We start from the raw sequence: 27,459 nt of genomic DNA on the forward strand, positions 1-27,459 counted from the left end.
TATCTGCGTCTTTGTCTGTACTCTTGCCTCAGATGAAGCACTGGTACACAGACATTTTTCAGTGACAATTTTTACTTTGTCTCAATATAATTGTTACCACAGAAAGTACAATGCAGCTATGGTGGATTTGTTGATTTTTAGTGCCTTTAAACACCTCTCACGGGCCTCTTCAGTGAATTTTCCAAGTGGCTGCTTTTTTAAAAGCATAATCATGATTTAAATGATGATGCATGGAACAGTCCTCTATGCTACAGTAACTGCAGTTCTCTGGCAGGTTGTGTTTGGTGTGTATCATATAGGGGGTGTGGGTGTGCTCCACAAATACAGGCACAGATTTTCCTTTGACTACTGACACTCCCAGACATGATCCCAGCCTGCAGGAACCCACCCCTTCACATGGATTTTCTGCCTTGCTGGCTGCCTCAGGCCAACAAGGAGCTGAGTGATTCCAGCTACTTGTTACACTTTAGGAGTTGGCTGCATCCTGCACCTGCATGGAGAGGTGGCTTGCTTAAATCAGGCTACTGTAAATGCCATCTATCTTTGACAGAGAACAGAGGCACTTCAGGGAGGAGCCCAGACTGTTTTGTTTGCTGACATAGGTCATATAATGGAAATAAATACAGGAATATTTGGACTGCATGTGGCTGAAGCAAAGAAAGTCCACCAAGGACTGGCCAAGCTGCAGTGAAATCAGGCCTGACTGGAAAATCAGTCAGGCTTGCTGGAAATTGCAAGGTGTTCTCAAGGTTTCCCTCCAGGTAACAGTGCTGGATCACATCAGTGTTATCCTATTTGAGTGGCATACTGAGTTCAGTCCTGAGAGTGCTCTTTGCACTGTGGTGTAGGACAGTCCCAGTCCCTTGATCCATCACAGTCCTTGATCAGTCATGGACCAGACATTTCCTCTGAGAAGTACAGCCTGGATAATGTTTCACATCTCCTTCATAGAGCTTCTCTGCCAAGGTGAAGCACATATGGTTTTGATGACAGCTGTCCTGGCAACAGTTGAGGCCTTCCCTAGCCACAGCAGTTCCCAGTTGGACATTGTAAGTGGATTGACTCACGCCATCAGGGGAGCACAAAGTGGTTGAAACTAGAAGTACTCTGGTCTTCCCTTGTTTGCAAGGTACTCGTGTGGCTTGGTTTTGCTTTTGCTGTCGTCTCTCTGCAAAGAAGGGCTGTGTCACAGAAAAATGCTGTTCCTCTTTGCTTTCAGGACAGAAATCCATTAGTGCCCCTACTCACAGATACATCCTCCTCTTTTAGCACATGTATTAGCTGTGCTTTGCAAGGAGCAACGACAAACGAGGGCTGCAAAGCTGGAGCCATCTCTGTGCAAGTGTATGTTTGACACTCTGTGCATGGATGCAGTACAGATGTTCAACAGCTGTGCAAAGCTACACAGATCTTACCAGCACCTCTGTTCAGGAGTGTGCTGAACACAGCTGGGGTGAACACAGAGAAGATTCGGAGCTCGACTGCAATGTCAGTGTAGAGAGAGTTGTATGTATTTCATCTCAGGGGGGAGTGATCATGCTATTGCATTTCCTTCAATTCTGAGCAAAAAGTTATCAGAAAGGTAATTAATTGACCGACAAACTAATTTTTTGTTGCTGATGCTGATCCTCTGCTGGATTTTCCTTTGTTTTTAACAAAAACTCTGGAGTTTGTTTTCAATTGAGAAACAGCAGTGGTGCAGAGGCTGTGACCCTGCAATCCTTACAGAGACTCCCTTATACTGGTGTATGTTTTATCCATGCAGGAAGAGTCTTAGGGGGTTGAAGGGGGAACTCTGTGTTTAATCTACAGAACAGCATAGCCTGAACCTTAATGATTCTTTCCTCTTTCACATTCAGATCTCCCCAACAGATTCTCCATGGGAACTGATGGGCACTAGATTTCCATGCAGATATCAAAAGCTACAATTTGGGAATGGGGAGGAAACTCATTGCATGACTTGCAGATATTTGAGGGAGAAAGCCTAATCATCACTTCAGACTCATTTTGCCTCATCAGCAGTTCAGCTCAACAGCTGAAGAAAAGCCTGGACTGCAGTTCACGAGAAGCAGGAAGGCAAGTCCATACATATCTATTAATAATTTGCAGCCAGAACATGAACGTACTGATTCTGTGTGCAGGTCACTTTTCTACAGCCTCTACAGCTCTCCTTAAAAGCTAACGTGAGTCATCATCAGTTGTCCATGCATATGTACTGACAAGGGTGGGTATTTGCACATCTCATTTCTGCAGAGTCCCAAGAAGCTCCTGTATACCCAGGTAATGTCCCATCAAGGGGAAAAATTACTCAATTGTAATGACCTGAGCTGATTCAAAGTGAGGAAAAGTCTCTGCATAATGAGAACATGATAGAGCATGAAATGCACTTCACAAAAGTTCCTTATTGCAGCTCTATGAGGACTGAGGTCTTTTTAGGTTGGCATTAGTAGTGCAGAATAGTGCAGACGAAAACCAGGAACTACTCCACATTTACGACTGTGTTGCAAGTAGTGAAACAAATAAGAAGAGATCACTGATGTACTGAATAAAAGTTCAATAGCTTTATTCCTTCCTTATCCCCTTTTCTGTTGTTTCCAAGCTGCAAAGTTTAACCAGAGTCAAGAAATAATTTGGGCAATATAGCCATAAATGAAGGCCTGCTTTGAGATGACAGCACCAGTCTGTACTCAGCTTCAGTTTTTAAAAACTTACAAAGAAGACCTCTTGAGGCATGTAAATACCCAAAGCAGCAAAGTTAGCATGGTTTTGAAAAACAGCTTTGCTTGAAATGAGTGGAAGTGATGGACCCTCTCTGGAGCGGTCCTTAATTTTTCTAGATACCTAGCTGAAAACATGGAAAATTTCGAAGTACACTCCTAAGTACCTAAAAAATGTAAATTTAGGCACTTTTGAAAATTTTGTATGCCTTATGAAGCTTTATGAAGCCCCTCGTGGATGTCTTATGTATGCCTAAAGAAGCTTTGGAAAGCAAATGAGGCAGAACATGTTTAAAACCAAGAGAGATATAACTGGGACCTGCATTACTTTTACTAGTCATATAAAAATAAGCCCTGCTTGATTCTTGGCTTATTGTGACGTGAGCAAAAAACTCAAAAGAGACAGCTCCTTCCTTTTAGGGTTATTGTTCAAGAGGAGGTAAGGGGAGGCAGAAACAAAGCATGGTCAAGTGCTGCCTCACAGCAGCACATCTCTGGAGTACCCACCATTTGGTATTTTTCAGATATTATCTGCCTCAGAGAAGCGTGACAAATGTCAATTAACTCTTGAAAGGTTTGCAATAATAGGCCAGCAAAAGGGTCTATGATATATAAGTGCCCAGCTTATATGCACTTATACAAACAGCTTGTCTGCTTATCTGTAACATTATTGGTTTAGTGGCAGAGCCCTAATGGAAGCTTTATTAGGACTTTCTGTAATATTTCTCCCTCAAAGCAGAAAATTGTTAAGCTCTTCAAGAATTACCATGCATGTCAATTAACTCACTTTTTGAGATGAATCATTAGGTATCTAAGTGTCTCGTAGTGAGCAGCAGGGAGTAACATCAACACTTCATGTATTGCTTCTAGTCGTTCATCAGGATTGGAGATTTCTGTAAAAACACCAAGCAGGATTAATGTTAATAGGGCTTTCCATGTGTACACAGCAATAAATCAGGAAGATAACTTATTATTATGGAATCATTTACAAGCCATTGACTGTGCTTGCAGGGATAAATATTGCACTCATAAATGTGACTTCAGCTTATCAGCTACTTCTGCATCCTCAAAAAAACCCAAAAAACCCCAAAAACACCTCCAAAGAAACAGGTTTTAAAAAGAAATCAGCAACAAAGACCTCCCAGGAGTTATCTCCATGGTCTGTAGCTCTATCTACAGGTCTTTATAGGTACAGTACCTGAGCTTTGTTAAGTGCTTCATGATAACTAATCTGCCCAGAACTGTCCCTTTAAAATATTACAAAAGATTACTTCCATTAGCCTTCAAAACTAGATGGGAGTGTGGATATATGTCTTTAGGAGACAATGCTTGAATATGTAGGTTTAGCTAGAGATTGAAATGGCATGGAATTACTTCAAGATTTCTCAATGTATTTAAATATGTAGGTATCAACGATACCTACATATACTGAGCATCAGTGCTCATTTAAAACTGGCAATCTCTCTGAAAATCTGAGAAGGATTCACACTATTTTTTTATCTTGACATGCAAAATGACACTGAAACCACATTTTCCCATACTAGTTGGTTATTTTGATACCATACATTTACTTCCATATTTTTAACCTTCATGATATCCCATCCAATGAACAATCAGGCAAAAGCTTCATGTGAATAAAGGACATGGCAGAGAAGGAATGAAGACAGCACCCATTTTTCCAGGTTTTTTCCTATCCTTTCCTTTAACAATGATAGCTTTATGGATGGTAAATGTAAATAAAGGTTGGTACAAATGCCATGCAATACTTACTTGCTGCCTCTATGAACTTGGAATAGGTGTCATAGGTGATCACGGGAATTGGTAAGTCTCTGAAATATAGCTTCAGTGCTCCAGCAATGATGTTTATGTCTGGATAAATATTGGCAGAAATATCAGCCTTGTCACCATCTAGAAAAGGAGGAAGAAATCTGTTTAAAATCATCCTAATTTTGATGCAAGCAAAGCTAGACTTCTAAGTCAGATTTATTGTGTGCAACCTGACAAGAAAATCAACCTGAAAGTATTTGGAAGGCTTAAATGATAATATATTGCTACCAGTTTTACAGTATGCCAGTGAGGAATGGTAGTTTCTTTATGTTTTAGTAAACAATTTATTTGCTTGCATCTTTTGTAGGGGCTGGTGATTACAGCATCCATATCTGCAGTGTACCACTTCAAATATACTGTTTTAATGTTGGATGGAAAACCATGTTAATAACGTATTTCTTGCATTTAGCCCATTTATTCACAGCAACTAAGATATTAATAACTTGTTCTGACATCATATTTTCCATCTGCAGGTCGGTGCATAGGAGTATGAACCATTCTTTCATCTCTGCTGGGGAAAGAGAGGCATAGATAAATAACATAAATTTCCAATAACCCTCAGGAGACCAGTAGGAAAAATCAAGAAACATCCAAATCTTGCACATCATGTACCAACATATCTAGAATGATTAGCTGAAAAGAAGGCTGCCTTATTTTCTGCTATCTTCTAATGTCTTAATATTTGACTCATTTATTTATAGCAAAGATCTGAATTTAAATAGACATGCTAAGGCATTTAGCGATACGATTATTCTAAAATGTGCATTACAAATTTTTAAATTAATATGGATACTTGTAATGGATGAAATGCTAAACAGATGAATTATGCATCTAAAAAGGCATACATTTTGTTTGCCACAACATAACAGTTAGTCAGAACTCTATTACAGAGCACTTTGAAATACACGAGCCTAAAGTTTACAGGTGTTGCTGGGAAGTCCTGGCTTGCAATGAGTGGAATTACAAAAAGCAGCAGCAAGACAGGATCACTACAGTTTTTCAAGTTCAAATGAGTACCTCTGTTCTGTGCTACCTAGTACTCTCATACCCACGTTTTTTCTCCATATCAAGAAATTCTGCTGTCCTCCCTTCCCAGGACCTGTCTGTCTTGGTGGTCTTCCAGCAGAAAGATGGTCAAGTAGGGGGTGTGGCTGTCTGGATTTTACCCCCAGCTTTACCTCAGGCTTCCTGGAGATCTGTAGTTCCGATTTCCCACCCGTGAGCTAAGGATACTACGCTCCCCTCAGGGTATGTGGTGCAGGTGAGTGCCACACGGTGAGTGGGGTGATGCAAGGTTCTGCCTGCTTGTACAGCAGAGAGGGGTTCGCTGTGTCTGCCAGGAGGAGCAGGCACAGGCTTGGGCTGTTAGCAGCAAGGTGCTGACATGTAAAGCCATTGCCTCGCTCGTCTCACAGTAACAGTGCTTGTGGACATGGCCTGATACAGACGGATGAGTGGGGGTGCTTGATGCACGGCATCCAAGATGGAGATAAAGGCTTTCACAGCACAGTAAAAGAGTTTATATTGATTGCAGACATTTTATACAAACCTATGGTATTTATCTTGCGGGGATACGTCCTGTCCAATGTATGCACATGATTCTCATTAAGACTAATAGCACTACATGTTCTCATCAAGAGGAGATTATATGCTTAAGTGTTTAAAACAAACAGCCTTTCTTGATGCAGCTGAGCAGTCTGAATACATCCATCAGCATTTAATTTAATACAGCATCAATAAGCCCTAGGAGGATGTTTACACTGCCCCAATCTTTTGTTTAATCCACACGTTCCAGGCACGGTAGCATTAGTCTTGTAAAGCTTTGTGTGGAGAGCTCTATTTAATTGATGGACACTCAAAATGCTCCACTGAAAACAGATACCTCCAAGGAGCCAGCAGCTGCATCAGAACAGATATAGCAAAGCACAAGCTTCCATCTATTATCCAGGTCACCAGTACACTAAATGGAAGTGTTATTTATTTAGTAGTTTTACAAAGCAGCCCAGCAAGCTTCCTTAAAGGGGCACTTCAGCTTGAGGTACTTCAAACACACCTCTTATTTACATATGTGCTTACTGTAGGAAAAATTATGAATTCCTGAGTCAAAGATTTTACTCTTCTCTTCAGAGACAAATACACATCTATTGGAAATGCACTGAAGTTTATTTATAAGTGAGCCCAACAATACATCTGCTGTAATATACCCTGCACATTTTTGCAGCAGATATGTAGGCATTGGGGTGTGTATGCATATATGAATCACATGTGGTTTACATGGTACCTTCTGCATTACCGCAATAATTTTTTTCACTCTTCAATATAGGAACTTTTTCAGATGTATTTTCAGTATAATTGCAGCATCCATACGGTAATATAGATCTGGGTTTTTAAAAAGTCTTTTGGATTACAAACACACAGTCAATTTCAGATTTACAAACCTAATTCTACCCAAACCAAATAATTTCTCTTTCTTTGTTAGTTTGACTCTCAATATATTTTGTTGCATTATGTTGAAATTTGAATATCTCAAGAAAAATAAGTTTTTATTCTTTTCCTTAAAGGCTTCAGCTGATTTTGGATGCCAAAGAAATTATAAATAGTTCATTACAGAATGCAATAGGATAAGTATTACATTCTTAAAGCCTTGCCCATGCCCTCTGAACACTGAATTAGATTTTATTTAAGTTTTTTTCTCCTAAATATTTTTTTTTTAATTGCACAGTCTTTACCATGCTAGCATACTTCTTTTTGTTTTTTCTTGGATTTGGCATTTGACAGGTTTTCAGCTACACTGGCAAAAGAGTATGAATTAGGATGCCTCTAAGTACTCATGTAATATTTAACAGCATAATATTTTTAGCAAGTGTATTGTACCAGCCAGTCGTACAAACAAGTGGGGGGACAGAATGTGGTGGTGACAATGGCAGCTCTGTGGATAAAATGCACAATGGGTGTTCTCTGGACGCCACAACGCCACAGTTCAACAATGCTGACAGGGAGCAACTGTCATTCTACAGCACCAACATTCACCAGATTAAATAAATCCACATTATTCCCCTCCTTCTCATTACAAGAATCACTAAAATGGAACATTGTCAATGCCTCAGAGATGCTCATGCTAATTTACAGTAGGGGTATTTACGCTTTGAGCTTTGGAAGTATTGAGTATTTGAGCTTTGGAAGGCAGTTCAAATCAGATGAGGACCAACTTCACCCTTATTTAAAACCAACCGTCACAGCTACTTTTGGCCCAAGTAATATTATGTGGGATGCTATTCTCTTCCAGAGATGGTAAGTTTTTTCTGTTCTTGCTGTAACTCTTTGGAAGCACCAAGTGACTGCCTCTTTGTCAAGGCAGAATTAGTCAGAGGGAGGGCTGGCTGCTCTTCATTGCACCCCTTCAGCTGCACATGAGATCAGCAGGAGAGGTCCCCCACAGCCAAGTCAGCTCCCATGCCTCATCCTACTGTATCCTGCTGTCTTGTGGCCCCTGTGGCTTGATGGGGAGCTTGGAACCAGAACACTTGATGGCATTATTTGAAGGATGCATCCTGTGCATTAAAATGGGATGACTCCTTGCCTGTCTATTTTCAAACCCTTTTATTAAATGCCGTATTTCTGGAGATGTAAAAGTGTCCTGGAATTTTATTCAGGTGCCTGGGGACTGACTCAGAAATGATGGGCAGGGAGGGACCTCTGGAATGCAGAACTGCAGTGTTCTGCCACCGCAGGCACCTTCTTGTAAACCCAGCAACTTCCATTTATAAAAATAGCTAGTGTTTTTTATCCCTGCTCTTATTAGAAGGTTGTTTCAAAGCCTTGCTTTCAGATGGTTAAAAAATGGTCCTTAAATTGTTAAATTAAATTTATTCCTTGCCAGTGTACATCCTCCAGTAGTGTGCCAAGACTATCAATTAGATTAAAGAGTCCTCTTCTCTGGTTCATACCCCTGCTCTCAGAATCTCCTTTGACTATCTTTTGTCCTCCCCAAAAAGTTAATTTGCTGTAATTTTTATTTTCTTGTAATTTACTTTTCTTTAAAAAACCAACCAACCAAACAAACAAACAAAAAAACCCAACTAATTTCCTGTAGCAAATGTGGAAATAAGAATTCTGTAAAAGCCTCACAAACTTGACTTTCTGGGCAGAAAATTAAATTTGAACAGAAAGCTTCCAGGTGGTGTTGAAGACAAGACCTGCCACCTAGCACTCAGATTCTTTCTCTCCCAGCTCTTTTACCTGGGACAGAGGACTGGGATAATCCTCATTCTTGGGATAGTTCACTCCATGCTGCTCTGGCTTCTAGTACTAGAAGAGTTAATAGGGCAACAGAAAAGCAGTGTGTTCCTACCTATGGGGCTGGGATGTAAAAGAGAGGGTGGCATCCCTGTCTCTGTGAGGATCCGACAGGGAAGCAAGCCCTGAGCTCTCAGGTCGGGAGTGTCTTGCCAATTCAAACTTCTGACAGCTGACAACCACCTTCAAGCGGCACAGCCCACAAGTCAGAACAAAAAAAAACCCAAACTATTTTGTTTTTCTTTAAATCCTTTCCTGTAAAAACTTTCAACTCTTCCTTCCTTTCCACCCCAGTTCAGGGTGAAAACATTTTCAAAACAGGGAAGAGTTGAAAGTTGTCACCTTCTGGTCTCTGCAGTACTCTAGTCCTCTAGCCCATAACAGGATTATGTTCTTTATTCACCTGCTTTTATTCATGCCTTTTTATTCATGGCAATACTCTTTCCTTTCTTAGCCCTTTTCCGTCATGAAACTGTTAAAAAATATGAAGACACATATTTTGGTCAATTTCTGCCCAATGGTCTTCCCCACAGCCTTTGTATACAAACCCTGTTCTTACTTTCTCTGCTTTTATGTTTAACCATGCCTTTTGTCATTTGGAAATCCAATACTGCTAGTCACCTTCCTCTTCCTGTTTCTAGGTGCTGCTGCCTTTGTAAATCACTTTCTTCCTTGCTGTGGGTCTAATGCAAGTGTGTATCGCCATCAATTATGCCGGGAGTGTACTTAATAAATAGGCAATAAACTGAAGCGGCTCCAGTGGTTCAAAGCATTTGCAAAGGAACTACAGCTGCAGCAGTGTTGAAGTCATGCTCAGACATAAATTTAAATCTGCTTTCTCCCAACTCTTCCCTCTACAACCTGTGCCTCTCCTTCTGGGTTTTATCCAGGTTGGTACACTTAGAGGAGAATTAACACACAGAAAGAAAGGGTTTGCCAGGCCAGATCTACCTGCAGGGAGCAGAACAGGACCTGTGAGGACTGTGAGCCTCCCAGGATCATTGCTCATGTGGCACATCTGGAACACTATCTTGCCATGATAGCAGTCATATCATTCATTGTGCATCTCTCTGGCCCAAAAAATGGCTCACTTATGGGTGTGTATGCATATGTTCACAACTGCAGCATCTAACATATTTTAAAACATGAATTATTTTTTTAGAGGATATTTCAGGATGAAAACAGCCAGTTTGGAAATTCCTAGCTGGGCTTTCTTTATGGAGGTGTCTGCATGACAAACTGCCTCCAAACAAGAAACATTCAGGCACAGCAAGTGAAAGATGTGCCACCCACAGACCTTGCTGGCCTGTGTAGCCTCCCCTGGAGCCCCCACATCTCCTGCCCATGGGCCCCCAGGGCCCTCAGTCCCTGCCTGAGTGACATCAGAGCTGCACCATGCTGGTGTGGGGCCATCCACGCTCCTGGTCACTACCCTGACACACGAGCTGACTCTCTGGCTTGTCCTGGACCTGCCTCGTACTCGTGGACTTGTGATCACAGGGCTGTGTCTGACCCTATTCCCTACCACATGGCAGAGGCAACACCTGAAAAAAATTAAGTAGGCAGGAAACCACTATTTATGAGACTTCATGCAACTTCTCAAATGTACTTGCAAAGGTATTTTCTATTGATGGAGGCCCTACCCTGTGCTCAGTTACACACACATTTAAAGTTAGTCCCATGTGCAAAGGCTATGTGCACAACCAGAACCAACATAATCAGCTCAATCAATTCAGAAGGGCTGTGAGGATGGTAATCAGGCAGTGTTTGAACTGTTAGTTTTTCAATATGCTGTACAACTGATCTCCTCAATGCTCCTCTCATCTGTTGTGCAGATGCAGTCACGGGCACAGTGGTGCAGTGCTTTCTACAAAGCTACATGCAGGACTCCCCAGCTGGAGTTCCTGGTCCTTAAACTCATAAATAGATTATTGAATTGTAGAGCACTTATTCTATTAAAGATAGTACTAACAACTTTCCCCTGGTACCGTCTATGCTCACACTTGAACTAGGACGTAGGCTGTGCTGCTAGGTTGAGCAATCATCCAGTCCCCCAATTAAGCTTCTACATGCCAATACTTCATGTTTCATTATTCCTTCCAACTATGAAATGTGATTTCTTCTTATGAAAAGACTACAGATCACTTTAAACTCAGAAAAGAAAGGTTAATTTCTGTACTTCTGCTTACATGTCAGTTTCATTACCATGGTACATATATAAACCTAGAAAGATCTGAAATGTCCTAGAACTGAAAGCTTAGATTAAAACTGTACAAGATTTAAAAATGGTGTACCTCGATCAAAGGCCATTTTCACATCTTCAATGTGCTCAGTGAAGCCTGAAACTCTATAGAGGCCCTCGGACTTTAAACCTGAAACAAAAAGTTCTTGTTAACTTAGCTTCAGTAACCAACAGGTATTTAGGCTTAAGAACAACAAAGCAAGAACAACAGACCTACTAAGCGAAGCAAAATGTTATTTGTAATGTGAAACTCTGGAGCAGTTGAGGAGAGATCAAGATGATGTTAATTTTTTTTTTTTTAAAGGATTAAAGCATTTTAGAATTTATACTTTCTGATTTTGTTAGGTACATGGTCGATTTGATCATGTTAGAGAAAAATACTGCAATTTGCTAATGGTGAGGCCTGTGATGTTATTACGATTTATTAATTTTATGTAGGAGATTTTCCTGGATTTGGCTATAATTAATAAAGCTTTAGAGGTCTCCTTCCAGTTGCCTAATGATAAATAGCAATGCAAGTAAAAGACTGCCTTTCCCTATGAGCACAATTCATTCCTGTTTTGCTGTCAGCTTTTACTTACACACAGCTGATAGATGTGGTGGATACAACTCTTCCCCACATCAGTTCATCCCTTCTAGAGTTCTTTCACCACAAGAGATCTCCTCACTTCCACAACTCTCCGTACCAACATGAAATGCCGGGCAGCTCAGCAGAGCAAGCCAAGTTACACACACATTATTCATTTCAATCCCCAAATCCCTTATTGTAACTATGCACTGTGTTAACCTACTTATAAGTTCCTATATTCTTTGTCTTCTTTAGAACAAAATCAGAATCTTTCATAGTTCTATGGCAATTAAGGAAAGGAATATAAAGATGTTGAAAAAACAGAGAGCAGGCAGCAGATTTTATCTCAATCAATAAATGTACAAGTAAGTGATTAGATCTCAAATGCAATGTAGCTTCCTGCTTGTATCATCAGAGTAAAGCTCTTCTGTCTTAGTCCATACTATTCTTTCCATTTGTCCCTGCAATGATGATATAATCCTGCTAGAGCTTTACAGAGCAGTGCAGGGGATTTACTAGTAAGTCTTTGAGTCAATTCAGTAGATGATGCGTGGGTTTGAAATCCCTATGGCTAGTATCAGTGTGTTGCTATGCAGATTACTGGGATGCCACCAATTCAACGTTATTAGATTCCTGTGCTGAAGCTGTGACTAAAAGGAAAATTTGGCTTATTGGGCAGCACGACATGCACATTTGCTATCCAAAGGAAAAATACATGAATATTAAGGAGGGGATATGTGATTATTGAAGGTTTTTCCTTCAATCTGGCACACATCTGTTCACCAAAAACCTGTCACAAGCTTGAGTTTTGGCTGTGCCATGCTGCCTGTGCCACAGGATCCATCAGTCAGTAACCGAGCGTCATGAGAAACCCCACGCAATTTGTGTCCAAGCACAAAACACCATAGCCCCTGACCTCACTTGTCTGAGTCACTTCCAGTCACTTGTGTTCTCCTGCCCACAATGTCCGTAAAGGTTATTAAAAATGGATTTGATTTAAAGTGATTACTCTGAAATTGGATGTGTCCCTAGGTATGTTAAAATAAAGTAATGAAAAAAGACACATAAACATGAACTTAAAAGTTCACTTTAAAGTTCACCCCTTTCAGAAGTGTAACGTAATACATGTTTTGACATGTTTTCAGAAAGCATTTCAGGGAACTGCATTAAGGCATGCCATGATTTCATTTTATTAGTTAATGCAAAGCAATGTATCACCTATACACTTAAAACCCCCTTTTCTCATCCTGTTCTCAGTGTGCACGAGCACAGCACCGTGTTCTAGCTTAGCACGTAATTCAAATCCTCCTCACTTCTCTGTGCCTGCTGCTCTCCCAAGCACACAAACCTCTTGCTTCGATCTCCCGAATGCAGGAATCCACCACCATGGGCCTCTGGGTATTGTGGGCCTTCACCAGCGTGGTGAGATCGCAGCAGTAGACTCGCTTTATCCTCTTGAGGTCTGGCTGGCAGTCGTTGGGCACGTACTTGGAGCACTGCTTGTGTACGTTCAACCCACAGTCTGCAAGCAGAGTTACCCAGGTTAACTCATTAATTAATTAATACTAATGCCGACAGATCTCGTCTAACAATTTATTTCCCTGGTCCACATCAAGCAAGGGACGCAATTTCCCCATCAGTCAGGAAAGACAGAATAGTGCGGAGATGAGAGGGATGAGCATAAGAATGCGTAAAAATCTCACGGTGGGAAAAGTAAACTCTAGCAGGGTTGTCAAAAATCTTTAAAAACTCTGATGTCCCTTACACTCCTCTGAGCTGAGGGAGACTGCTGGTGCAGTCTGGATTAGTTCACTACTGGACATATAGCTCAAGGTGCTGCATTTAAACATGTGAGACTTAACTTCTGGGTATTTCAGCTGAGCCATAAATAAAATTGGCACAGTAGTGATTGTCTTCTGCTGGCTGTTGTGTGGCTTAGCGTTGATCGTGGCTGGAGAACCTAAGATCCACCTGAGCGCTCCAACTGGGACAGTGCTGTGAGCCAGCATGCCTCACTCCCCTTTCCACACTGCTGCAGTGTCACATTTTGGCTCGCTCCGCCACATCAGCAGACTCCCCATCCCTGGCTCCTCGCTTCACTGGTGACTAAGTGTCCCCTGTGGCTTAGCCTGTAGGTCAGCTTAGGCATATAAAATGCTGTGAAAGGCATGATGTACAAAAGTGATTCATTTTACAAATAGTTCTTGCTGTCTTACTCCAGAGCCAAATAATGCCCTCAGTTTGCAGGTGAGTTTCTGTTAAACCATCACTGCTTCACCTCCAGAAACTGAATTCTTCCAATAGATTCAAGTATTCAGCCAAATGAATTTTTAAGATTCAGTAAAGCAAACACTATCACTGTGAGTTGCATTATCTTATATATCTCTGATTCCTGTTTTAATGCCTTCCCCAGTCATAGTGATCACTGACAACCCTTTGAGATAACATTAAGCTATTAAAAATGTAAACAGGACTATTACTTGCAACACATTTCAATATTATACTCTATGAAATATTAATCAAGCAAAATCATAAGCACACCTAAACATTTAATGGAATTGGGTAGGGTTTTGTGTGTTTCTCCATACAATTATTACTGAGTAATACATTATTTGTGAAATCTAAACAAATGTGAGAAGCTGCAGTTAGGATCCTGCTGCATTGTCTTCAGTGCTGTTCTCCAGGCATGTGAAGTTAAATTTAAATGCATCTGTCTACTTACAGTTAAATGCTGGTAATTTTATGAGGGAGAGTATTATGTTTCATACTAAACAAATATGCCTTTTCATAAGTTTAATATTTTTTGTATGTGAACAAATACAGTTCTGTGCATTAGTGAGGTCACGTTTTGCACACTTGTGTTTAAGATCAAATAGCTTGAAAAGCAAACTACTATTTCTCTTTTTTAATGTCCTTCTCATATTCTTTGTGTTACTGCTATTCATTCACCTACAGACAGACAAGATGTAGCAGTAGCTGAGACTGCACTTATTAAAACTGTGCATTTGTGAAAATTATCTTGATCCTTCAAACTGTGGTCTAAATTAATTTTAGGTTATAACCATGTAGTCTGTCTATGAAAGGCAGATGTCAGGGTTGGATGTGTTTGGTGACAGTCTGAGATCAGGAATGCCTTGAGGTCAGGGCAGGGAGAGGTAAGACAATTTTTTTAAGTGATTTCAGATCTGGAGAAAGAAGCTACAGAAATCCATTTGTAATGCACCAAACACTAACTCACTTGCTGAGTCCAAAAGCACATGATGTGATGATTATTGTGTTTTTTTGCAAGATATTTTTTTTCCACAAAAGAACAAATGAATTTAAAATAATTAAGGCACCATTAAAATGCCAATACAGGCATCAAAAAACTAATCCTTCTTGGAAAATGAAGGTCATATTTTTTGTTTTTATCTTGAGATGGGATATCTCAGGCTTGCAGCAATGCATGGTATTTTTATGGGAAACAGGTGGCAGTCTTTTTTGCAGACAAGGGCACTTCCCAGAAATTGGTAGCAAAAAGAGGGGTTATGAAACCTTGTTGCTGGCTGGCTTTGCCACTTTCAGTGCTTGCATCTTAAAACATAGAGATATCAGGGATAACTTAATCGTAAAGACCAAGTTTGAATGTATGCAACAGGCACAGGCACAGGCACAGGCACAGGCACAGACACAGGCACAGGCACAGGCACAGGCACAGGCACAGGCACAAGCAGGATCAAGGTACTAGCAGAGGACGTAACTCAATAACCAAGGGCTGATGGCTTCATTTCTAAACCAGCTAACGAGGCAAATGAAAATGTTCTAACTTCTGTGGAAGGATTTCCTGCTTTGTTCTTTTAAAGAAATCCCAGCCTTCCACTCCTGCAAGGAGTGCAGGCTGGGGTGGGACAGACGTCTGAGTATTTCAAGAGAATGACAGAAAATGTTGACGTGCTACCTGAACACCTCACTCCCTGAGCGATGAGACCCCACATGAAGTTGGCGCAGTATTCACACCAGTGCGGACCTCGAAACGTATGGACCTGTAACACAAACGGGGGTGGGGGAAAGAAATGGGGTCACTGGGAGGCAGATGGTCTGACAGATGGAGCAACTGAAATGGATAAACAACAGAAGACTCAGTAGGAGTAAATCTTTAGCACATAGTGCCCACATCCTTCCAACGTCTAGATGAAATAAACCATGGGAACAGAAATTTGCTTTGATCTTGAAATTTATCTTTCAATAGGCTTAACATAGCAGAGAACCAGGCTGTGGATGACACTGAAAACAAATAATTTTTGCCTGCTGACATTCTAGCTATAGCAGAGGGGAAGAAACCAGGAGATAAAAAAGTAAAACTAATAATCCAAAGAACTGCAGATAAAAGCACCATTCCCCAGTCTAGTAAGTAATTTGAACTCACATAGGGGAAAAGATGTCAATAGACTTTTTCAGCAGATCAAACTTCATTTTGCTACAGTCCACACAAGTAAATAAAGAAGAAGAAAATGATTTGTGTGCTGACAGAGCCCACATCTCCCCAGCCACATTTTGCACACCACTGCTGCTTCCGCCACTGCTTTTCCAAAGGCTACAGCAGATCTTTTTATTTAAGATGTTTATTCTGGTAAAGTAAGCATTTAATTTTCATTGAAATGAAGAGTAAATAGTGAGGTCTATGCCCCTGTGAATGGGCATGGTATGAGCTAGTTCTGGCCAGAGACTTAATTGAGCTTAACAAAACATAAATCATGCACACTCTGGCTCTAATGCATCCTTTCCTTCTCTGTGCTCTTGTTTACCCGTGGGGTGGATGGCTGAAAGGCCACTTCCACCCCTGGGATGGGAAAAGCCGCGCTTTGCTTTTCATAGAGTGGAAAAACAGTCAGTGGCCTTTTTCATGTAAACTGTAAAGTTTTAGGCCAAGCATTTTGCATGCTAATGTTTTTGCCCCATTTTTCTGCAGGATCACACTGACACAAGCCTGTACTCTTGAGTCCAGAAAGATGAAGTATCGTGATTTTAATACAGACTTCTCTTCCTGATTTTGAGATAAAAATGTGAGCCTGATTGCAAATGGCTCCTGATCAACTACTCACAGTCAAATAATTACGTTAATAAACTTAAAGCAATAGTAGTTCTTCCTCCCTTTTGACAATGAAAGGTCAAAACTGGAATGTTTGACTTTTTTTGAGATGGTATTTTACCTCTCAGAAAAACACGTATCTCGGTGAAACAAGACTTTGCAATGAAGTTTGAGATAGATATATTAATAGATGTAGCCCCATACTTCTTTCTCATTTCATTTTATTTTGCAGTGTGTGTAGCATGAATTTCAGACACGGCTTTTTGCGGTGGTAGATGGCTGTACGTAACAGCTGATGACCTGAGTTTCAGTCATACGCACTATGTGACCTTCAGAGGATACAAAACTACAGATAAAACTAATTATGCCTGCATCTTTATCATTTATAGACTGAAAGCCACATCATTAGTAGGTCTGCACCTGCACTTAATTGTGGGTGAAAATCATCTGCTGTGGGAAGATAACTAGCTGTGTCTTCCGCTTTGCGGCAGTTTACAAAGGCTAACCTTGTGAGAAGGGGTTGTAAGAGCTCAGCCAGGACTTTTAAAAATGCACCATTTCACAAATAAAGTCCATTGCAGTTGCTAGGATATTTGGGGCCTACTTGCTCACATTACATAAAGCTTATTTCAACCGATCTGGCTGAGGCTTATTTTGAAAATGGTAGCTGATTATTCCTTGATCTTTCCTGCCATTAATTGGAAAGTCATCAATGCTGACTGAGGGCTCCAATTGAGAAGTGCTGACAGCGCATCGTTCCCTTTTTCTATTCAGCTTGGTGGCCCTCAAAGGTTGAGTTCTCTTTATTCATTCACTTCAATTTTTCACGGATCCGCATTTTAGCTCATATGGCAAGCCTCCAGCTGAAATACTCTGTGAAAAGCTAGTCTTGGTGGTTTCTGGCCAAGTTGAAACAGGGAAATTAAGTGAAAAAAGGGAGAACTCCAAGAGTTTCTAGATGAAGGTGCAAAAATTTCCTTAAGATGCAGTTTTGAACTAAGTATCTTATGGCTTGTCATTAATTTTAAAGAAATAATGGATGAAGCCTGTTCTTAGAAGCACAATGTTTTTGAATGGCAAATGGGAATTTTGCCTGCAAGACGGGCCTCATCTCTGTTTCAAACAGGGAGGGGAAACAGCAAGTCTCAGATTTTTGAAATGGAGTTTTAGTTTATGCCCCATCCTTTGTAACCACATCAATACAAACAGACTGGGCATAGATTTTTTGGAACTATGATCTAGAACTATTTATTGCTGGTTCTTACCCCATCCTGAAGTCTCAGTAGACCTCTCTGTGTATACACAGCATAGATTTGAGATGCCTGCGCTACAGTTGACACATAATTCAAACTTTTAAAAATAATTTGCAGAGGGAACTATTTCTTAAAATAAGCCAACCCCCTGACGTTTCAGACTATACACTGTACTTTTCCTGTTCAGTCTTTCATCTTCTTCCAATGAAAAGTCGCTTCTTACATTCACTGTCTCTTCTCTGCTGGACAACCCCACATAACCCAACCCTGCATGTCTCCTCTTGTCTCCTTCCTGTTCTCTTTGCCCTTCGTCCCCCGGGTGCCCTTGCTTTCAAATGGCAGCATTCCCCCTGCAGGTGCTACCTTATTCACTTCTAGTTTGTTTCTGAGTCATCTTCACAGAGGGGGAAACTGAGACCAAAGTTAAGGAATGCCTGTACAGTGACAAAACAAAATAATGCCATGAGCAATACTGCAGAAAAGAACAAAAACAATTGTCTTGAAGTGATTTTTTTTTTAATTGACATTATACAGTGCTGTTTCTGAGACAATTTTGATTTTATGTGACTGGGTCTGAAGACTTTTCTATTTGATTTCCCAGTCTGATTTTTTCACACTTTTGCCTGAATACAGACACATTTAGACTCTTTTGTGGACTCCTGCTGAACCTGAGCCATTTGCAGGGAAGAAAAGCTGACTCTGCTGTTATTTTTATTTAAATGAATGCACATAATCTCCATGATGTCTGTAAAAAATATCTCCCCCAAACCCTTTGTCTCCCAGAAGCAGTATTATCTGCAGTGCTTAACATGAGGGTAAATTTATCCCAGAGCCCCCTCTCTCCCAGCACATCTCCTGATTTGTGCGCAATCAGCTGCCTTTACTCCACTAGCCTGCTTATAGAAGAGATTTGCCCGTGCTATGGTGGCAAACAGGCACAGTATTGTGGTAAATTCACATTATTCATCCGTATTTGCCCACTCAAAGCAGCACAGAAGCCCTCTCATGAATTCCCTACCTAGAAAAAAAAAGTGTGGAGCATCCTCAAACTCCACGCTCCTGCCCTCAGGCACGTGGTTGACCACACCACCAGTTGGGACCCCACTGAAGCTGGCAGGTAAAGCACATCTGAAAGAGGCTGCTGGATCTGAACTGGAACAAGATGCAAGAGGACTTTGGGATCCAGTTAGGCTGACACCCACATAGCTAGAGAAATACCTCTGTGTTTTTATAACAGGGCTTCAGAGATTTACTCTCTTTCCTGAATTATGGTATGTCTACACTGGCTTATGCAAAGTTGTCCCGCCAGACGGAGGCCAGCTCCAAACCTAAATCCGGGTGACTGCGTGGTGTGCTCAAGATGCACACAGCTTAACAAATCAGCCTGGATACTAAATCTTTTTTTGTCCACTTGCCCTGAGTGTCTTGAAATTTGGAAGAGAGGTTGAAAGAGAAAGCATGGATGCTCAGAGCAGCATAAACCTGGTACCCTCACGCTCCAACTTCAATGCTGCTTTTTTAACTTTTGTATTAGCTTGGCAAGGATGGAGGGACAGCTGTCCTTGCTCTGAATTTGTGCCTTGTATCTATTTCTTCCTTTCCTTCCTTCTCTCTTGCAGTAAGTAAGGTCTTTGGTATAAGACGTACAAAAATCCCATCAGCTTTGCTAGAAATGTGCCCTTCATTTTTTACATTCTTCACGGGTAAAGGACAAAAGCTAAAGACTGCCTGTTTGTTCATGAAGAATTGCCTGTGACAAGATTATGAGGGACACTGTGACACACAACCTTTACCCCTAGAAACTGAGATGAATGATATAATGCACATCAGTATTCACCTAAAAATAGGGAAGACAACTTTTTGCATGTCTTCAAAATAGCATTGTCCTTCAGATAAACCCCCTATCATCATAGTCTGAGTGCTGTCAAAAGCCATCAAGCATCTTTACCCAAGACTCATAAAGCCATTCTTTCTTTTTAAAATGTTTTCTCAACCCTTTTATGTAATGAATATGGAATATATTAAGGGTATTAGCCTTGAGGCATGTTTTAAATTTAAACGTTCTGTTCTGAGGATGCTATCCACATTTTTTGTTCAACAACTGGACATGTTCTAATATATTCCTTTGGAAAAGCAACTGTATTTGCATAGTGAGTATATTTGTCCATTAAGCAAATGTAACACTTTTGATTGACCTTTCTGGACAATTACTTTAAAAATGTTTTTCCCTAGGGTCTGTTATTGCCTTTACTAGGATAGAACAACTATTTTCTGCTGTCAAGTCTTTGAATACGTATCTATTTTAATCATGTGGCTTTCCAGTTAAACTATGACTCTTTTGAAACAGAAAGGAACTGAAACTGTACAACAGCTAGATTGTGCAAACGCAAAGTTAACTGGGCACAGATCCAATTATAAATCAAAGCCAAAACAAGGGAAATTTTGAAGAGGAAAGAATGCATGGGTCAAAGTGGAAAGAAGTCTCAGTCATGAGAAAATATTTTCTAGTTCAACTAAAATAGCTTTGATATTAAAATGATAATGAGGGCAAAAGCCAGAAAGAATGAAAGTTGGCTTAATCAAGCAAGAAAACACAGAGTGTCTCCCCTATTTCCTTCAGTGCTGATCAGAGAGATAAATATCGACTTTTCTGTAGACTGGGTCAAGGAAGGGGAATGAGAAAAGGTATACCATTATTTGCTTTGTTCACTAATATTAAATTATTGATCTGCCATTGACAGCAGAATCACTGCAGAGGTTAGCAATGTCTGCACAGCAAGGTATGTAGAAAAATAAGAAGTGAAACTTCTTTGCTAAGTGAAATGATTTTGTTCAGTGCTTCTCTTTTTTATACAGACCCTAGATGAATATCAGAAAATTCTTGTTCTGCTAATGAATTGAACTATTCTGACAGTGACCCAGATCAGCATCCTCACAGAGCATTAACTAAACTGATGTTTCAAAGCTAAGATACATTCCTTTCTTGTCTTGTTACTGCCTCTTATTCTTGATGCTCATCCCGATAAGCATCAAAACACAATCTGACAGCGTTAGCTACTGTAACTGGCTGGCATGCTCTGAAACCAGCACAGTCCTTTTGGCAAAACACTTTAATACAAGCTGCCTGGAAGGTCCGTTTCCAGAGCTGAGTCACTTCCCTGCTGCAGTCTGCCAGAGACAGCACTTGGGAAAAGAATCCCAAAGATCCTGATTTTGTACCTATAGACAGCAGAGAGATGATCTGTTTAAACATCCCTGTGTTTGCCCAGTGATTTGTTTTAGTTTGACAAGCAAACACAAGCGCAGATCCTACAGCTCAGTGGGACTCTGAGAACATTTCCTTAGCATATGGTGTGGGAACAAAAGCTGGGAGACAATACCCATCACTGTGCTTTGCTTTATTGTTAGGAGCACCCGAGCTCTCTCAACTTCTTCTGAAATCAAAAATGGTCCAAAATGTTTGCTGGTAAAATCCTACTGGCTTCTGATAATAGCTAGATTTTGAAAAGGGGCCTTTTTTTTATTTAAAAGTAGATACACTTAAGATAAAGACAATAAATAAGAAACATTTTGTTTCTGAATAAAAAAGAAAACCAAATCTGTGAAGAAGAGTTAAATTGTCATTCAAGTGCTACAGTGAGGAGGAAAATCATTGTTTGGATTAAGCGCCTATCTAACAGCATAGTAAGAAATCAGTTAATGGAACTTAACATAGGAAAAAAATTTAATTTTTTGGCACTTTTCTTAGAGCTAGTGTAAATAGGTGCATGCAAACCTCATCACAATAAAAAATAAAATGTGAGGCATCTCAATGTAACTTTTTAGCTGAAAATAATAGCAAGCTGTGCTTACCTTGAAATTGTGTGCTTTTTCATAGTTGAAGTGGTTGTCGTTCTGAGTTAAGGCTGCTCTTCTGACCAAGGAGGTGATCTGTGAATAGGCAAAGAGTTTCAGAGGTTGCCACAAAAGTGCCCCCTTGACTCCCACCTTCACCCCCAGGGCCACGGCCAGGAGCTCTTGGCGCTTCCTTCCTCGCTTCGACTTGTGAACAACAGCACAGTTTTTCTCATTTTCCAGCCACAGGTCCTCTGAGAACATAGTGCTGGGATCCCAAATCTTTTCCCTGTCTTCCTCGGCGCCGGGGAGCCTGACTGTAGTCAGCACGGTACAGTTTGTCCAACTGCTTCTGATGTTAGACAGCAGATTTGAAGCAGCTGCAGCCCATTCTGCTGAGACCTCTGGCATGTGACTTGAATGGGCCGTCTTGTGGGACGGAAGGAGCTTCTGCATCTGAATAAGTAACGGCCTGTGCCGTGCAGTTTCTTGAGGCAGATGTGTGCCTTGAACAATAGCACAAATTCATACACTGAGCAGCCTCCCCCACTGCGCTCCCCGCGAGGGGGTCTCCAGATAGGTGCTGCTGAAATACCGGCTGGGGGGCACACAGCTTTACAGCTTCATCCCCAAAGGCATTTCTAGGGACAGTTCTCTTCAACTTTGCAGTGTGTTAAAAAATGAACAAACAAACAAAAAGCCCCTGGAAAGCCCACACAACCGAATCCGATGCTGCATCCAATTACACTCAGACTCGGAGACTTACCAGCCAGCAGTCTGCATGCCAGCAGATTAAGTCCTTAAAACCATGATGAATGTTTAATCTTACAGGGCAAAAAAATCTTTCTCCTTCTTTTTTTTTTTTTTCTTTTTTTTTTCTTTTTTTTTTTCCCTCCATTTTCCTTTCATATCCTGTACAAGGGAAAAAAATCCAGCAGCACTCCAAGCAGTAATAGCACTTTTATGCCGTGGTTTAACTAAGCATTTTGTCAGTGTGCACTTGGTAGCACTGAGGTAGCTCACTGCCAGGGAAAGCTGAAAGCCCAGCTGAGACTAGGGGGTTTGAAGCCCTGAAGCCCTGCGCAGCACTCGAGTGAAGGCAGCAGGGGAGATTTACATGGATGCAGGAGACGCATATGCACAGCCCTGGTTGCTGAACAGGGTCTTCAAGGTGGTAAGAGTGGTTGTGCTTTGCTCTGGTTACCGGCACCTACAGATTTTGAGGGGAACTATTTTCTGGTTCAAGCCCGGGACAAGAGGTATTGAGACTCTGACTGGTAACAGCTTTCAATGTTACGCTGGACATGTGATCCATTGTTTTATGGGCAGGTAGTTCCATGTCCCAGGGCACAGATGTCAGATACTGAGCATTTGCTGAGAAGCACATTCAGTGCCCACTCCCCACTGGTTTCCTTCCCTCCAGCTCCCCTCTTCTACTCCTTTAATAAGTATTCCAATTCCCCATCCATAAGAGGACAGGAGTTACCTGCTCGGCAGAGCACAGAGAGATTTAAGTCTAAAGGTGTGACTAATGCTCAAAGTGCTGTGATAGAGCAGAGTGGGGAGTTGCCAGTGCTGCTGGGAAAACTGCCTGTTTGAACTGGAGACACTAAAGACCACCTCACCCTTTTACAGTCTGCCCCACTTCAACTAACCCTGAAAGTATGTGAAACCCAAGTATTTAATTCACTTACATTAACTTGTGAAGTTGACCTTGCATCTGTTTTTTTCAGTCTGCTTTTACCTCAGGCTGAAAAGTCAGAAGGTTCATCTAATTCAGTCACTAACCCCTCCACCACACAGACAGCCCACACTTAGTAAGTGATGCTCTGCTGATTTGAAAGCCCATGGGGACAGATGGCTGTCCATCAGTAACAACAGGCTGTGCAGTTTCAGAGAGTACCCCAATTAGAGTATTCAAGAAGTTGTCCAACTCACAAAATCAGCTTCTCGGTCATAAAACGATGCACTTCTACGTATAGCACACTTAATTCCTTTCTTTTTCAGGTAACTCACAACACCACTTTTTACACCCTCCCATACTTCAAAGCTTCTGCTCCCCAGAAGGGAGGACTTCCACACAAACCCTCTGCTCCCTGAGCAGTTGCTGCCCATTCAGACTTTCCCCAGGGCTTGGCACTGTTATCTGACCACTGGTGACAACTGGCTGTGATGCATGCATGAACACTGCTGTGCCTGCAGGAAATCCCTGCTGCTTTTCCATATGTTCTCTTGTAGTGAGTCCCAGTTTCTGCTAGCTTGGGACCTTTATCTGCTTTCCAGCAGATAAGACAGACTATAGCTGCCCAGCTCTTTTTCCATGTGTTTCAAGAGGTAAAAGTACTGCTTTTTCCCAGCAGCAATGGCATCAGTTTGGGCCATCACAAAGGAAACCTTGGAGTTACTGAAAGTTCTTATCACATTCCACTTTCTTTCCTCAACACCATTTAAAATGTATTTATATTTATCAGAAAGAAAACCCCCAAACTAGCTCTGGGTTGTCAGATACCACTGAAACTACAGCATCTAAATCTCCCTCATATACATAAGCTACTTTTTGTTTAACTTCCAGCATAACACGTCTAAAGTCAGAGAGAGGTTGGTTTCCTAATAATGCTTTAATATTTGCATTTATGTCACTAGACTGATAAAAATCCCATTATATAACCAATATTTTTTACATAACACGGCAGATTTGATACTCAAGTGACAGGCTTATGATGATACATCTCGGAATTTCAATTTATTAAACTATTTTTGGAATATCACAGTGTCATCCTGGGATCAGACATACACACACATTTAATGGAAACTCTGAGTGTTCACACAGAAGCATTAAACTTAATAGGCTTGGGGGAGAAAATTCAGCCAAACCGCTTCATATGACTAAGGCAGAGCAGTATTTACTATTTATCACGTATGAAATTGTATTTATCCCCTGGGTATCTGCCTTGCTTGGGCCCTGTTTAGACAGTTGTTCAGGGAGATTTGTTGCAGACACGGGATGTGCAGACACAGAAGGCCAGCAGTGAGTGCATCTTCTTATGGAGCTTGATAAAACATGTGACAGGTTTGGTGTCTAAATGGTGCTGCAAACCTCAGACAAGCTGGACCACAAATACCACCACTTCCTTCTCTAAATACAACGCAAACTTCAGCAATGACAAATTCTCAGCTGCAATCAGTTCCTGATACCCAAGGCTCAAGCCAGTGCTCCTCTTTTATCTGCTTTCTTTTTCCTAATACAAGACTGGCTGCACACGGTGTCAACTCATTCAAAGAGCATCTCTTGATCAACTTAGCCTGCAGCTAAAGAGAAAAAGGCCACTGGCTAAGAATATTATTGCTGGTTGTCATTGAATGTGAAGCTAGTGAAGGCTGGAAGGCAAATATGGGTTATCTGTGTTTTCAGACCACAGAATTTCTGCCTAACATATAGTTTTAGTGTACTAGTCTCTTTGTAAAACAGATGTGCTGTATAGGAAATTGGGCATTTAGAGACAAATAAATGTCACTGAACCAGAATAATAAAATTAAGGGGCGGAGCAAGGGGGAAGAGGATGACAACTCAGCTGTTGCACCATTTCCAGCGCGCCTCCGCAGCATGAGCTGAACCACACCATTGTCTCTCCCCTCAAAGACTGGCGTCTTGTTTGCTAACAAAGGCCTCGGGCGCAGGAAAGAACAAATTGCAGTATGAAAAGCTTTTGGTTTTGTACATGTGGTGTGATTTCTCTTGCAGTCGTGTGGGCAGCGCAGAGGACTTGCTTCCAGCAAGCGGTGGGGGAACTCTGCTTGCTGCCCTGCTTGTCTGTGCCAGCTCCAGCGTGGTGGGAGGAGAGGCTGTGGGAGTGGTGGCTCCTCTCCCTGAGCTGCCACCATGCCTGACCGTGGCTGGCAGGGAGGAGAGATCAGGCAGCACATCCTTGGCTTGCTGCTCTGCCTGCTGAAAGACACAGCTATGGGGGGGAAGGAAGAGCACGGGCACATCTCTTTGGATGACGCCACAAGTGAAAAGGAGATTGCTCCATGATGAGGAACTGTGACAAATCCATGACTGATCTCCAACTAAATACACTTAACTCTGCACATAGATACAGTCATAGGTCAAAGAGAGGCTTGTTTCCTTGCAGGCACGGCACGCTGGGTTATCTGCCAGACAGATTATGTTTGCTCAATCGCAAACACGTGGTGGAGATGACACACGGAGCAGGAATCTTGCAGCTATTGGGTTTTTCCTAGTTTTCTCCCACGGAGCTCTTCCCACGATGCACTCAGAACACGTCAAAGAAGCCATCTCTTAGCAAGACACGGGGCACAGAGGGGAAATGGTGCTGGAGGCCAGTCAGCCAAAGGCCTTTGCCATACCACAGTCCCACCAGTCCGTGCCTCCCACTGCCACAGCGCGGTGAGCTGCCATTAAAGGGCTTCTGTGCTGCTGAAACAGTGGGAGGAAACAAGCTCCAAGCAGAAAACACGCTGAACACAAAGCCAAGCACAATGCGTGAGGAGTGGTGTTTGCCAACCTGATCGTGCAAAACCCACTTTCCTAAGAAACCCTCTCTTCTGCAGGAAGGCTCTCAGTGTCCATTAGGCGAGCAGAGGTTGCAGAGGTGAGCAGGGCCAGGGGAGAAATAGGATTGCACGGCTACTGGGCTGCTGCTGCTCTCTGGTTTGCCTCTTTCCCACCCAAACCCAACAATCTCTTGTTTCCAGCAGAAAACCTCCTTTCAAAGTGAATTGTCATTCAGTAAACTGGACACTGTTAATAAAAAAAACCCAAAAAACACCACAAAACAAACAAACAAAAAATCACTGATTTTTTTTGTAAGGATCACTTTTTTTTTTAAGGATTAAGATTTATCTATAATTTAGCTTTTTCCTACTTGGAATTTCAACTTTCTTTTTTTTTAAGTAACTGCCAGTACCTCTGAAAATTATGACTGAGCAGCTGTCAACAACGTGCGTAAGTGTTTAGGTAGCACACTACCTACACTGGGCTCCTGTTCCGGAGAGCCTGGTTGCACTTTCATCACCATCATTCACAACTATCTTTTGCAGATAATCCACTGCAGATAAACAAAATAACTGTTTATTTAGGAAGACTTCTCAAGCACATGCTCTGATATTAAAGTTATTAAAATTGTAATTTTTACAATTTCACAATCTCCTAAATTAATGTGATTTATTAGCACCTCAGCAACTAGCTGTCACTTATATGCACTTATTTCTGACCATGTATGTGTTTAGTCCATTCATCCACGGATAAAAAAATATAATTTACCTACAGCAAATGGAAATATAAGCTCCCTTATACTTCATTTCCCCTTTCTAAATCCTCCCAAACATATTTTTCTGTATGCATCATGATTATTTGTCTCAAAACAATGAAGTAAACCAAACAATACAACAGCCACAGGTGAAATAGTGTATAATCAGGAAGGCACTAGTGAGACTATTATTAAAAATAATAGCTGCTGTAAACCTCTTATGGCGTATTAATATAATAAACTATTGTCTATTTTGGAACAACAACTGGAGATCACATTAAGTGGTATGCAATTACATCGTCGTCTTCAATTAAAAAATAGTGAGTGGATTAAAATATTTTGTGTTGTCAGGCAATTCTATCACTCAATGCACTAATTTGTGTA

The 27,459-nt window shown here is 41.3% G+C and overlaps 1 protein-coding gene across 1 annotated transcript in view; it reads right to left on the bottom strand.

The window, feature by feature from the left end:
* CHN2 (chimerin 2) overlaps positions 1–27,459 on the bottom strand; it is a 158,585-nt gene that overhangs the window by 1,957 nt on the left and 129,169 nt on the right. Inside the window, exons 7-12 of the mRNA XM_040070700.2 lie at positions 21,824–21,901; positions 15,588–15,672; positions 12,999–13,172; positions 11,135–11,212; positions 4,488–4,625; positions 3,505–3,610 (exon numbers count right to left, since the gene is read on the bottom strand). Of these exons, the coding sequence (XP_039926634.1) occupies positions 3,505–3,610; positions 4,488–4,625; positions 11,135–11,212; positions 12,999–13,172; positions 15,588–15,672; positions 21,824–21,901 (659 nt within the window). The remainder of the gene's footprint in view (positions 1–3,504; positions 3,611–4,487; positions 4,626–11,134; positions 11,213–12,998; positions 13,173–15,587; positions 15,673–21,823; positions 21,902–27,459) is intronic.

This window comes from Hirundo rustica, chromosome 1 (genome assembly GCF_015227805.2).
Source record: "Hirundo rustica isolate bHirRus1 chromosome 1, bHirRus1.pri.v3, whole genome shotgun sequence".
Taxonomy (NCBI): Eukaryota; Metazoa; Chordata; class Aves; order Passeriformes; family Hirundinidae; genus Hirundo; species Hirundo rustica.